The sequence below is a fragment of the Lytechinus variegatus genome, chromosome 2 (assembly GCF_018143015.1).
Source record: "Lytechinus variegatus isolate NC3 chromosome 2, Lvar_3.0, whole genome shotgun sequence".
Lineage (NCBI taxonomy): Eukaryota > Metazoa > Echinodermata > Echinoidea > Temnopleuroida > Toxopneustidae > Lytechinus > Lytechinus variegatus.
This window is the reverse complement of record NC_054741.1, coordinates 78,883,542-78,897,457: the sequence shown is the minus strand read 5'-3', so window position 1 is coordinate 78,897,457 and position 13,916 is coordinate 78,883,542. Positions and strand designations below refer to the sequence as shown.

General features: G+C 34.7%; 1 protein-coding gene across 1 annotated transcript in view; it reads left to right on the top strand.

Moving 5' to 3' along the window:
• Positions 1-2,054: 2,054 nt before the first annotated feature.
• Positions 2,055-13,916, top strand: part of LOC121409156 (DNA excision repair protein ERCC-6-like) — a 34,980-nt gene continuing 23,118 nt past the window's right edge. Inside the window, exons 1-12 of the mRNA XM_041601001.1 lie at positions 2,055-2,135; positions 4,698-4,802; positions 5,628-5,815; positions 6,178-6,365; positions 6,756-6,881; positions 7,245-7,410; positions 8,024-8,149; positions 8,661-8,753; positions 9,171-9,361; positions 9,922-10,033; positions 12,230-12,351; positions 12,636-12,843. Coding sequence (XP_041456935.1) covers positions 4,772-4,802; positions 5,628-5,815; positions 6,178-6,365; positions 6,756-6,881; positions 7,245-7,410; positions 8,024-8,149; positions 8,661-8,753; positions 9,171-9,361; positions 9,922-10,033; positions 12,230-12,351; positions 12,636-12,843 — 1,551 coding nt within the window. The 5' untranslated portion in view covers positions 2,055-2,135; positions 4,698-4,771. The remainder of the gene's footprint in view (positions 2,136-4,697; positions 4,803-5,627; positions 5,816-6,177; positions 6,366-6,755; positions 6,882-7,244; positions 7,411-8,023; positions 8,150-8,660; positions 8,754-9,170; positions 9,362-9,921; positions 10,034-12,229; positions 12,352-12,635; positions 12,844-13,916) is intronic.

The window sequence follows — 13,916 nt, the reverse complement described above, 5'->3', positions numbered from 1 at the left end:
AGTGATTCACTGACTTGGAAAGGCACTGTTTAGGGAGATTCTTGAATTATGCCCCCCCCCCCTTTTTATGTGGAGTGCTCTCACATTAGTAGAATATTTCTTGTCAGGAAATTTGGAAGGAATTTACCCCTTTTTTGAGTGACAAACTTGTGTGGAAAGAATAAACAGAATATTTCAGATTTTTATGCTCTTTTTATGAAATCTTGGATGCATCCCTCATATTAATTATTAGGCTCATCAACATCTTTTGAGTAGAATTTTAATAAACATTGTATATTTTGACTTAAGTGTAGAAAATGTACTAAATCCTTTATTTTTTTAAAATCTAATTTAATGCTTGTAGACTCTAGTTATGTTATTTTCAATGTTTCAGAAAATGGATTTCTTAATAAACATGTTGATTTTGAATTAAATTATCTGATCTTGGTCATTTTCATTTATTAATCACCAATTTGTGATGATGTAGTGCTACCAAAATTTTTTATGCACAAATGGCACAAGATGTTGCACCTTGTACTCAAATGTGATACTACTGTGACATCATGAGAGCAAACAGCAGTTAATCAAAATATTCTTCAAGAGAACTAAGGATAAGAGTGGGAAAGTATGTAAAATGACAGGAGAATTATTTGCCTTTATGCATATATTTGTGTGTGTCAGTTTCTGAGAGAGAAAGAAAAAGAGAGAGAAGGGGCAGGAGATGGGGGCAGTTAGAGAAAGTTGTTTGTTTTAAAAGAAGCAATCCCCCTAAAATATTGTACCTAGGTCATGGTTATTGATATGATAATGACATAGAAGTCGCCATTTAAAATTAAGTGCTCCCGACTGCTATTCATAATAGGACCTATATTGGGGACTACAATAATTATGTAAAAGTATTTGATTTGTTCTTATTATTTTTTAAAATTATGAAATAAAGTTTCATTTTGTTTTCTGTAATCAAAAATAAAAAGAAAAGAGTTTGGTTGCAAAAGGAGTTAGGTCCACTTTTTACCATTCCGAGAAAATCCATGTTTTTTATTCTCACCTATTGCATTACTCAACTAAATTGTCATGTACAAGCCTATCATGTGAACATAAAATTGGCCGGGTATAAAAGAAATCTACCTGTTTTCAATTTTTTTCTATATATTCTTTAAAACATCATTTTGGACCTAAAGCCTTCTGCAACTATACTGAAATGAATCCAATCAATTTTGATTTAAAAAGTGATTTTTCTTTGCCACTTTTATTCACGTTTTCATGTGAATTTCACATTTTCTTTGGTACCATCTTATAGAGCTACTAAAAATCTATACATTGCGAAAAAAAAATCAAATTTGATGAATCAAATTTGATGAAAAATGGACCTAACCCCTTTTGCAAGTGAGCTCTTCAAATAAGGGCTTCAGAAACATAGAGATGCCATCGTAATGACATTCAACCATTATTGTCAACCGAGGAACACTTACACAATTTAAGGGGAAAATATTATGGCAACATTTTCTTTGGGATCTTCTTCTGTAATGGTAATAGTGAATGTAATTAGTAGAAAGAAAATTATATGAAAAGAGGGCAAATCAAGCTCAATTAAATTCCCTCCCATAAAGTTTCCAGTTATTGCTTTCGCAAAGATCCTGGCAACTTGCAGCTAAAATAAATCAAAGGTGCAGTAATAATCGTGACAGGCAAGATCAAATAGATCAATAAAAATAAGATTTTATTTACATGTACTTAATAATGAATGAGTGTAATGATGTTATAATCACAAACGATATTAAATCAGGTCGCGCATTATGCTAATTAGTGACCAAATGCTCATTTACATATTTTTACGCCTTGCGCTGGTGTACCAAAGCAGTGGCGGTGTCCATAGGCTTGTACATGCAAAATGGGAGCAGTGTGCACTTTTGACCCTCCAAAATTTTCTTCAATTCTGACCGGATGCAGAAGCGGAGTTTCCACCCCCTGCTCAAGCAAGCAAGGCCCTATATAAACATAACATTATATAGGGCCTTGCAAGCAAGCCCCATGCGCCCTCTCTCGAGACTGTACGGTACTGGCGCTGGCGCGGCGCGCGCGCGGCCGCGGTGAATTTGAATACGACTCCCGGGAGCAACGTTTGATAGATCTAAAAGAAATACGTCAAATTTACTGTAAGTATGAATATTCATAATTAAATACTCTCAGAAACTCCGGCTGCCGTAACTCCTTACATAACAATAATTCATGTGCTTTCTCTTTAGAGTCTTTGTAAGTCTTGATTTTTTTACTAGCAAGATTACAAAACTTCAAAGTTTAGCTGCCAGCACTGGCAGCAGGCAGGTGAGGTGGACACCCGGAGAGCGGAGCAGACCGGAGCTCCCTGGGTCAGGTGGACAGGTCTTGAGGACTCCATGATGCTGTTTTTTTTAATGATATTTTGACATAAGGTTCTATGTACCTCTTAATCATGGGGTCTTGACACGGTCCATCATGTCCATAGACGCATAAGAGACTGACCAAAACAAACAAGACAAAACTCACAATAAGATTGCAAGACTCCACATACCTTTTTTGGTGGTGGCCTGTTCGGGCCACCAAAACCTTCAAATAATTTTTTGGCTTATCTATACCTTTAGAATCCAATGTCATGAATCGATAACAAAAATCTGCAGATTTTAAAATGAGAAAACAATGGATACGACGTACCTGTTTCACTAATTTTTTTTAGAACTTACGTCTTTGAGACAGAAGTGGATACATGGATATTATTATTAAGATACGTGGATACGTACGTGGAAATATACTAAGTGCATGGATGCATGTGGTTAACGGATACGAGGATACGCGGATACGAGGATGTTTACAGGGGGAGGATCCAGCTTTCGCTAAAAGGGGGAAAGGAAGGGAGAGTCGGAAAAATTTCCATCCACATTTCAGTCGGTCGATATGTCGTTAACTAAAAGTAGAATTTGGTTGGTTTATAATTCTTTTCTTGGTTTAACATGGTCCAGTATGCTACTTGTCTTAGTCAGGATTGACAATACAGGCTTTATTATCCGTCCTTGTTTAAATGCATGTTTTTTTCTATACATTTTTTCCCTTTTTTTCTTTTTAATTTTGACAAGAACTATTTTTATGCTAATTTATGCGAAATTAATTTATGCATATTTTTAAAAATTCACATAAAATACTTTTTCTTCTTTAATTGTTGATTGATTTTTACTTTTTTTCTTCTTCCATTTTGTAGAACGAAGGCTTTACGGGTGTCACTAAACTTCTATAACACAGAATTACAAAGAAATGTTTTTATTTACATTTGTTGATCAATTTCAATTTTGCTTGCTTTATATATTAGTTCGAGGTGGTGATATAAAATTTGAACATCGAATTAACTCATTAATTATGCTGATCTTCTTCCATTTTGTAGAACGAAGGCTTTACGGGTGTCACTAAACTTCTATAACACAGAATTACAAAGAATGTTTTTATTTACATTTGTTGATCAATTTCAATTTTGTTTGCTTTATATATTAGTTTGAGCTTTGAGGTGGTGATATAAAATTTGAACATCGAAGTAAGTTAACTCATTAATTATGCTGATTTATTCATATATTTTCAAAATGTACAAAAATTACTTATATTTATTTGTTGATTAACTTTGTTTTTTTGTTCGCTACATTAGGTTCACCAAGGTTCTACACAGAGTTAAGAAACTTTGACTAGATAATTAATAATACTTCATTCATATGAAATTTATTCAAAGATCACAAAGAAATGCTTCTATGTCATTTCTTTATCAATTTCAATTCTACATCCTCGATTTATGCCATCAATATAATTCACATTAATGTCAACTGGGCTGAAATTGAAATTGTTCATTTATGTTGCGAGTTGCTGGATGAGCTCCACATAATTGATGTGCTAGTTTCCTTTTGTTCTTTTGTATAAGCTTATCTATTGTATTTTTTATCAATTATATTCTTGTGATTTGTTACACCCCGTGATTGACTACTGAGGGCGTGCTTGATGAAGACGGGTAAAACTGACAGTTGGTTTTACACTGTTCGGTTGGTACCTCGTTACAAATTCGGAAAGTTTGATGAAGTTTGAACTTTGATATACGGTATTGACAGAGTAAAGATGATTTAAACTTGTTTGCCTTATTTGTGAGGTCTAACAGAGACATATTACTGTTTGTGCATCTTTCCATAACATCAAATTACAGCAACTTTAAAGCTCCGTGGGAAAAGAAGAATCACATGACATTAACCTATTTTAAATATTGCATTTCGGCTTACACAGATATCAAAGTAACGCCATGCAATGTTTGTGGAGATGAAATGAATTTCGTTTCAATGATCGTCCTTAATTCATTGAATCAATTTTTTAACATGCACTTTGTTCTCGCATAATTCGTTTAAAGAAGAAAACTTTTCTAAGTGAAAGTATGGACGCAAAGCAATCTTCAGCATAAAAGCTTAACAATTATGGCAAAATTTTCATAATCATAGGTTTTTATGAAATTGGCCCAAATTCTACTGTACACAGCCCATGTAATGATGATGGAGTGTGGGAGTCCATTTTGTTAGAAACAGCATTGATGAAGGCATTATTAAATTTTCAGTCCACCTTTCTCCACCCAGTCACTAGGTGATTATACATTGCGCCTTAATGAGTGATATTAAATCCTTTGCACCTTATTTCTTCATGGAATTTCTTTATTCTTTTTGTAGAGGATCCTGTACTGTGCTGTTGCTGATAACTGCTGCTTGACTTTGGGCTTGGAGACAGGCAAGGTTACAGCAAGATGCAACAACCAGGAGAAAGGCCCCTTAGAGGTGATATTGCAGAATCAAAATCATAAACCAAGATTATGAACTATGTAGGGAAGATGGGAAAAGGGTCAAATTTCATGTTTTTATGGTGGAGTTTTGCAAAATCTGGAATATACGTTAAGAAAAAAATGTTACTCTCTCTCTGGAGGAGTACAATATTTCATAACAAAAACATTGAGATTGTTTTGTGTTTCGTAAAGTTGTTTGTAAGTTGAGAACAACTTTAAGAATGACTGGTGATCCTTTTGTTAAATATATTCACCATTAAATGTTCATTGGTGATTAGTTAGCATAGGTTCACCAGTCGTTCTCAAAGTCACTCTTAGTTTTATGAAGCGGTCCCTGGTAAAACAGAAAAAAGAATCATTTGATTGATTATTGTTTCCCTTAGTGAGCAAAAATGGTTTACAAGTTTTCAATACTTTTTTGTTTATATAGCTCAGTCACTAACTTGATTTTGAATACATTTATCAGTCATGTGGTAAATTGATAGTGTTTGTATTCTGAGCACATTATTATGTGTATTATTTTCTCAGTATTGTGATCATGATTGAAAAAAGATTTAATTACATGTAGACCCATATAACTATGTTCTCATGCAAATTTCAGATTGATGAATCTTAAGCAACCAAATTCACCCTACCTTATGACATACTTATATAAGAGTACTTTTTGACTAACATCAGTATTCATTGTTAGAAGTTTTGAACCTATATTCCATTTTTCTGTTGTTAACTTTCTCTGAATTGCCCTGAACATCTAATTAAGATGGAAAGTGCACCATAAATCCTGTGTATTGTTAATGTTATTCAACCATTAATCATGTAGAAATACAGCATGGAAACATTGGTATGGGACGAGGTAGTGAGGCTGACCAAGCCAAGGTGGCTGCTTTGATGAAAAAAGCAAAGAGTGCTGTTGAAGAGGGTCACCCAAGAGCAGCTTTGGAAATATTACAGAAGGCAGCTGAGATACAGAAGACAGAGAAAATTCTCAAGAGAATATCTAAATTAGAGGTATAGTTTTGGCAATTCTTTTCTCCAGCATAATCAAGAGTTTTGCATTAGATAAGACAATCCTCTGCAAATATCCTTGTAACAGCAGTAAGCATTGCAATGTGCCATTTCTCCACAAATACAGCATTGATCGAATAGAATCTTGAGGAGGAAAAAGACCGTACTCCTTGATATTGGGTTTATCTTTCTTTTTTGTTTTTGTTTGGGGGAATGAATGGCAAAACAGACTATACCAAGGGACATGTCGCTCTGAACACATCAATATTTATTGATACATACCCTATGAAAACATGTACATAGGACTTAAGAGGTCAGTTTTATTGTACTGGTTCTTGTTTATGTAATTTGGACCTCTGCTGTAGGCATATCTTGCTGAGAATGGATCTGAGGATGAAGATGAAGAAGATGACAACATGGCTCACGTTGGCAAGGGATTCTATATCTACAAAGATCTCTATAACAGATTGTATGAATATCAGAAAGAATCACTTCTTTGGTTTTGGCGTCTCCATCGGAAGCAGAAAGGAGGCATTCTTGGAGATGACATGGGGTGAGTAAGATCATGGATGTATCTTGGAAGTGTTTATCTTCAAGTGGCGAGTGTTTCCTGAAGGAATAGTATGTCACCTTCACTGGAAACTTACAAGGTTTTGTAATCCTTGTAATTTATTGATAGAGCAGTAGGTTTAGAGTAAATACAGTAATAATGAATTTGTCCAGAGTTTTTAACATTATGCCAATTTAGTCTACTGTAAATATACATTCCGATTGAATCATTTCAACTTTAATGATTAGTGTCCTCCTCCATCAGAGGACTAAATTTGGTGATGAAAATGAAATGAAATCAAAGAAAACATCCAAATATGATGTATAAGTATTTTACATCAAATTTTTCCAGCAGGAAAATGATAAATCGTCTCATGGATCTGTTTCGTTTCAGACTTGGCAAGACTGTGCAAGTAGTTGCCTTTCTAAGTGGTCTCTTTGACATGGAGCAGGTTGAAAATGTGCTCATTGTTGTACCTGTAGCCCTCATCATCAACTGGGAAAGAGAATTCAAGAATTGGTAAGAATATTCTAAAGATGATGAAAAATTACCCTTTTTTAGACGGAATTGAAAGGAAATGGTTTCTCTCATCAAATAAAATGGAAAAAGGGTGGTGTCAAAAGAAGCATTTTGACTTTTTCATTCCTACCAAATGATTTCTCGACAATAGTATTTAAGGGAACAAAATGATTTATGCTGTCTTTTGTTGAGAAAAACTTTAAAAAGTGGTAATAAATCACTTCCAACAATATGGTTGCACTATTTATCTTACAAATTTATGACATCACTGTAGTTTTAGGATGTTTCAGTGCATTATCACTGCAGTTTTAGAATGATTCAGTGAATTATTCTCATGTGAATAATTTTCATTTGTGCTTGCAGGGCTCCAGGCATAGGAGTTCATACATTCCATGGTGCAAGCAAGAAAGAAAGGGAACGCTTACTAGAGAGAGTACAGAGGAGAGGTGGTGTTTTGATGGTTAGCTATGGACTGGTTGTAACGTGCTGGGAACAGATTAATCATTATCGATGTAATGATTTTGTCTGGGTAAGTTGAGGCTAGTAGGAGAGAGTAATGGAGATGGAATAACTGACTTCATATTTCTACAGAGAATCCAAATTTCAGCTCATTCTAGTGGATACAAGAGGATTGCTCATATTTTGCTTTCAAACAATGGCAGCATATTCATATATAGGCCTACTGGCTATTTTGTCTTCCACCTTTTGAGGTAGAGAGTGGTATTATTGGATGTCTCAAGTCAGCTAGCATTGGACTAAATTTGGATAAACACAAAGAAATTAATTTTGCTAATGCAAGCTGATTCCAGAGATTCCTTTATAATGTGCTCCACGAGACAGATCTATGGAGGGGGGTTATCGAAATTGATAATGCTGATGGTAATAAAGAAAATGTTACTGATCAAATGATGATATTGATGATGAGATGATGATGATGAGTGATGCTGCTGCAGACAATGCCGTTAATGATATGATTATGACACTGGTGGTGATGATGACAGCAGATATAACAATTGTGATGGTGATGACAATAAATTTGATGATAACTCAATATGATTATGATGATGAAGATGTTGATGATTAGATGATCAGAGTGGATGATAATAATGCAAATAATGACAGTTTTATGATTTTCCCCTCAGGATTATGTAATCCTTGATGAAGGTCATAAGATCAAGAACCCTACAAAGACTACCAAAGCTGTAAATGCCATTGCAGCTAAGCACCGTTTCATCTTGACTGGTACACCCATACAAAACAATCTTAAAGTAAGTCCCTGGCCTTGAGTACATTCAAGTTACTGGGTCAAAAGTCATTTCAGATCAATTGACTTGCATTAGAATTGATGCTTTGTTCATTATTTCAAAATATGTGATGGAATTGATAAAAACTTAAATGACATTGTTATGTGATGTCACTAATAATATGTATAACAAGTTTTTTTCCAGTCAGGGTCAAAGGTCACTGAGTTCAATGTTCAATCTGCATATGTGCACGAAAACGGTCATAAAATAAGCACTTCTTATGTTATAAATATGCATGTTTTGCTCATCAAATGCCCTCACATTAGAAATATATCTAATAACAGCTAAAACTGTTGGGTCAACAAATTCGTGTACTCCTATACATGCATATCTCTGTGCAGTCTATTACAGTTGATATGTACTTTTGTTTTATTGTGATATACACCATGTACCATCCAATGACATTAATACAGTTAATGGCGTTATACAAAATACTATAGACTATCTGTATGAACTCGTTTAAATCCCTTTCCAGGAGCTTTGGTCTCTCTTCAACTTTGTGACACATGGGACTTTGCTGGGTACACTGCAGACCTTCAAATCAGAGTATGATAATCCTATCACAAGGGTGAGACTAACATGCTCTACTTAGAATGTTCAATATGAGATTTGGTTTGAGATTTGGCAACCTATCAGTAATGAAGGAAACACAGAAAACTTCCCCTTTTGTGTCCTCTTGCAATTTTGCTAGTTATGTCAAAAGGAAAGTTAGATTGTAGATATATATACATATCACAAGGACATTTTCAAGCATTTGGTTTTTTTTCTTAATTTTAAGATACAGTCCAACCTCTCTTATGTGGCCATCCCTTATCAGGAATTCTCTTTTATTCGGAAAAGAGAGGTTAGACTGTAGTTTGAAATGCATTATTTAAATCCTGTTTCTTGGATTTAAATGATTTAGAGTTTTTTTAATATTCATATTAAACTGAATCCTTTGATATAGTAAACACAGTCTTACACTTGAACTTTAATATTTTGATAGGCAAGAGAAAAAGATGCCACTGCAAGCGAGAAGCTCCTTGGCAATGAGATGGCAGAGAGCCTGCGCCTCCTTATAGCACCATACTTCTTAAGACGGACCAAGGCAGATGTATTGGAGAACAAGAAGGAGAGTGATCAGGATGATGTAGATAGTGAGGCCAGTGGATCTACACGGGGATCACTATCACCTGAGTTAGTATTGGGGGGGGGGGTATACGGATGAAAGAATTTTTAAATAATATTATTAATGATAATAACGATAAAAGGAATAAAAGTCCACCGTTAATTGCCATAGAACCCTTACTTTGCTATATGGTTATGCTTTTGACACAAATTTAATTTTGGAAAAAACAGAAGTAGAAATAATGATCTAGTACAGAAATTGTTTGTATTTTCCTTGATTGTATCAGAATTGCTCTTTCTGTTGACCATTTGAAACTAATTCGATCAAAACTCTCAGCATCATCAGCATGTGTATTTTTTTCTAATAATATTATATTACTACTAATATTTCCTATCATCTTTTCCTTATTATTGATTAGAAGGATTATATTTAGTGTTTTTTAATCCATTGACTGAGAAACCCTGTGATTAATGTGTAAAACCTATGTGAATAAATGAGTCGGTAGTCATTGATCTAATAATCAAACAACATCTTAATCACCATGACCATTAGATGATTAAATATAACATTATTAAATGTTTGTATTATTTTAAGTATATATTCATTTTTCTTTTTGTATCCATTGCAGTAATGTTATTCCCTCCCTGACAAGGAAGAATGATCTGATAGTTTGGTTATCATTGACTGATACACAGATTAATATCTACAAGGATTTCATTAGTCTAGACAGGGTCAAAGAGGTATGTTGTTTAAAAAAAAATTTTTTTATTGTCATTCAACGTGGAGCGTTGTGGCCCAGTGGATAAGTCTTCTGACTTTGAAACAGAAGGTCGTGGATTCGTATCCCAGCCATGGCGTAATTTCCTTCAGCAAGAAATTTATCCACATTGTGCTGCACTGGACCCAGGTGAGGTGAATGGGTACCTGGCAGGATTGATTCCTTGAATGCACGAGCGCTGAAAGGCAGCTCGAGCTAAAGCAGAGGTAATAATAATAATAACAAAAGCCTCGGAATAGAATATTTCTAGATAGATGGCGCTATACAAATGCCTATTATTATTATTCCAACTATTTGTTACCTGTTTCAGAATGCTACCAATGCATGTGATATTTATTTGATATGATGATGGTAGTGATGATGAGGATGAGGAGAGAAAGAGAAGGATGGTGATGATAATGTTGGTAGTAGTGTTGGTGATGGTGGTGGTGATGATGAATTGATGATGATGCAGAACTGCCAAGTAGTATGGATTTTCCGTATTTAGTACTGAAAAATGAGAAGAATACGGATGGATTCATGCAAAATACTGATTTCTCAAGTTTCATTTTTATGTGTTGTCCTATGGTATTTCTTTGAAAATACTGATTTCCTCGCCAAATACTGATTTTCAGCTTTAAAATAACTGAAATGTTCTTGTTCAGGTTGGCAGCTCTGATGATGATGATAATGATGATTACGATGATGATGATGACGATGATGATGGTGATGATAATGATGATTACGATGATGATGGTGATTACGATGATGATGATGGTGATGATAATGATGATGACGATGATGATGGTGGTGGTGATGATGATAGTGGTGGTGGTGGTAAAGAAGATGTTGAAGATGATGGTGATGGTGGTGGTGAAAAGAGGTTGATGGTGGTGGTGATGTTGATGATGATGATTTGTTAACGATGTTGGTGATGATGATGGTTTTGTTGTCTCACCTGCATAGCAGAGTGAGACTATAGGCACCGCTTTTCTGACGGCGACGGCGGTGGCGTCAACATCAAATCTTAACCTGAGGTTAAGTTTTTGAAATGACATCATAACTTAAAAATTATATGGACCTAGTTCATGAAACTTGGCCATAAGGTTAATCAAGTATTACTGAACATCCTATTAGAGTTTCATGTCACATGACCAAGGTCAAAGGTCATTTAGGGTCAATGAACTTAGACCATGTTGGGGGAATCAACATCAAAATCTTAACCTGAGGTTAAGTTTTTGAAATGTCATCATAACTTAGGAAATATATGGACCTAGGTCATTAAACTTGGACATTAGGTTAATCAAACATCCTGCATGAGTTTCACATCACATGACCAAGGTCAAAGGTCATTTGGGGTCAATGAACTTTGGCCGATTGGGGGTATCTATTGAATTACAATCAAAACTTTAAAAGTTTTTGGATCTGATTCATGAAACTTGGACATATTAGTAATCAAGTATCACTGAACATCCTGTGCAAGTTTCAGGTCACATGATCAAGGTCAAAGGTCATTTAGGGTCAATAAACTTTGGCCGAATGGGGGTATTTGTTGAATTACCATCATAACTTTGAAAGTATGTTGGTCTAGTTCATAAAACTTGGACATAAGAGTAATCAAGTATCACTGAACATCCTGTGGGCATTTTAGGTCACATGACCAAGGTCAAAGGTCAATGAACTTTGGCCATAATGGGGGTATCTGTTGAATTACCATCATAACTTTGCAAGTTTATTGATCTGACTTTTGAAACTTGGACATAAGAGTAATCAAGTATCACTGAATATCCTGTGCAAGTTTCAGGTCACATGATCAAGGTCAAAGGTCATGTGAGGTCAATGAATTTTGGCCGCATTGGGGGTATTTGTTGAATTACCATCCTATCTCTAAGTGTATTGGTCTAGTTCATAAAATGTGGAAATAAGAGTAACCAAGTATCACTGAACATCTTGTGCGAGTTATAGTATTCAAAGTCAGCACTGCTGCTATGTTGAATTGCGTGATGCAGGAGAGACGGCCAGAGGCATTCCACTTGTTAAAGATATAGATGATGCTGATGGTGGTATTTATAATTGTGAGAAGGAAGAGGCCAAAATATATACTGGTCTTTTGTAAATAAGTTCATTTCAAGGAAAGAGATTCAAATAAATTTGTTATTCTATTCATTCATGTTCCTAGTTGCTAATGACCAAGCGATCACCTTTAGCTGAGCTTACGATCCTGAAAAAAATCTGTGATCATCCCAGACTGCTGTCAAACCGGGCTTGTAGACAACTAGGGCTGCAGATGTTTGATGAAGGGTAAGATATTCTGGAAAAAGAGCTGGAGTGCAAAAGAGAACAATACATAATTGTTTATTTGGCCGTTGAAATTCATGGGTTATATAACAAGGCAAAGAGAATATTGCTTTTGACAGAAGTACTTTGATGGAAGAAGATCGGTACTTTTCTACATTATTTCACTGAATTCTTTTCTTTTGTTTTGATATATTTTAATAAAAAATGCTATTTTGGATCTAAAATGATGAGAATGATGAGTGCGGTAAAGTCCAGTTTCTTGTCAAATTCCTCATTTGACCCACTAGGTATGATGAGAATGATGATCCTGATGAAATGGAGTGTGCTGCGAACAGCATCCATGCTATCAGTGAAGAGACGCTTTTCTTAGAGTCTGGTAAACTCCAGTTTCTTGTCAAGTTACTCACCAATCTTAGAGAAGAGGATCACAGATGTCTTGTTTTCAGCCAGTCACGCAAGATGCTTGATATTGTGGAGAAGATCCTCAAAGCAAGGGTAATTTGGAGCATTTCATAAAAAGTTGTCAGTGATTTGCACAGACAAATATTACAATCTTTTGAAAATCATTACATCTAATTGGTTAAGAGCAAATTAGTCTGTTTAAGGGGAAATTCACCCTGACAAAAATCATTGTAAAAATAGTTTTAAAAAATTATCAAAAAGTATTGCCGAAGGTTTGAGAAAAATCATCAAAGAGTAGAAAAGTTATTAGAATTTTATTTGTGACGTCGTATGCGAGCAGTTTTCCTACATTTCGTATAATAATAAAAAATGAATGAAATATCATTTTCTCAAAAAATTGAAAATGATTTTTGCTGTACCTTCAGTATAATAATAGACAAAGCATTTCACCCCTGTTCATCAAAATAAGATAAAAAAATATGTCATCATGAACCATTAAAAAATTGAAATTCTACATAACATAAAGGGCAGCTGCTCGTTTTACAACATATTTTTCTTCAGGATGTACTTCCCCTTCCAACTTGCCAACAGAACTCTTTAATGGTCTAATTCTAGTTTGCCTAATTGCCATATGGTTCAATTGCCATTGTACCCATTTACCATTTAGTCTCATTTCCAGTCAGACGATATCCATTTCATCTAATATCCACTTGGTCTAAAATTATCAGTCCATATGGTTAGATGAACTGGTTATGAACCAAATTTTCATTTGACAAGGAGAAATCGATAAGTAGAAATTAGACCAACTGGACATTAGAAAATTCATCTAAGTGATTATTAGACCAAGCATAGCAAAGACCTAGTGGCAAATAGACTAATTTGATAGTCGACTAAAAAAAGGTTTCAATTGTACCATGGTACAAAACCATTTACTATGCAGAGTTTCATTACACAATCTCGCCTATTTCATTGCATATTCTAAGAAAAATCCAATTGAATGGGCACTTTTGGGAAAGGGCGGTTAAAGAAAACACTTAATATTAGAAATCTGCATAAACTAGGTTTAGTACCATAGTATGAATGGAACCTCTTATTAGAATGTGGGCCAATGGGTTTAACCCATGTGGTATTAGACTATCTTAGAAGTAGACCAAATGAATATTAAC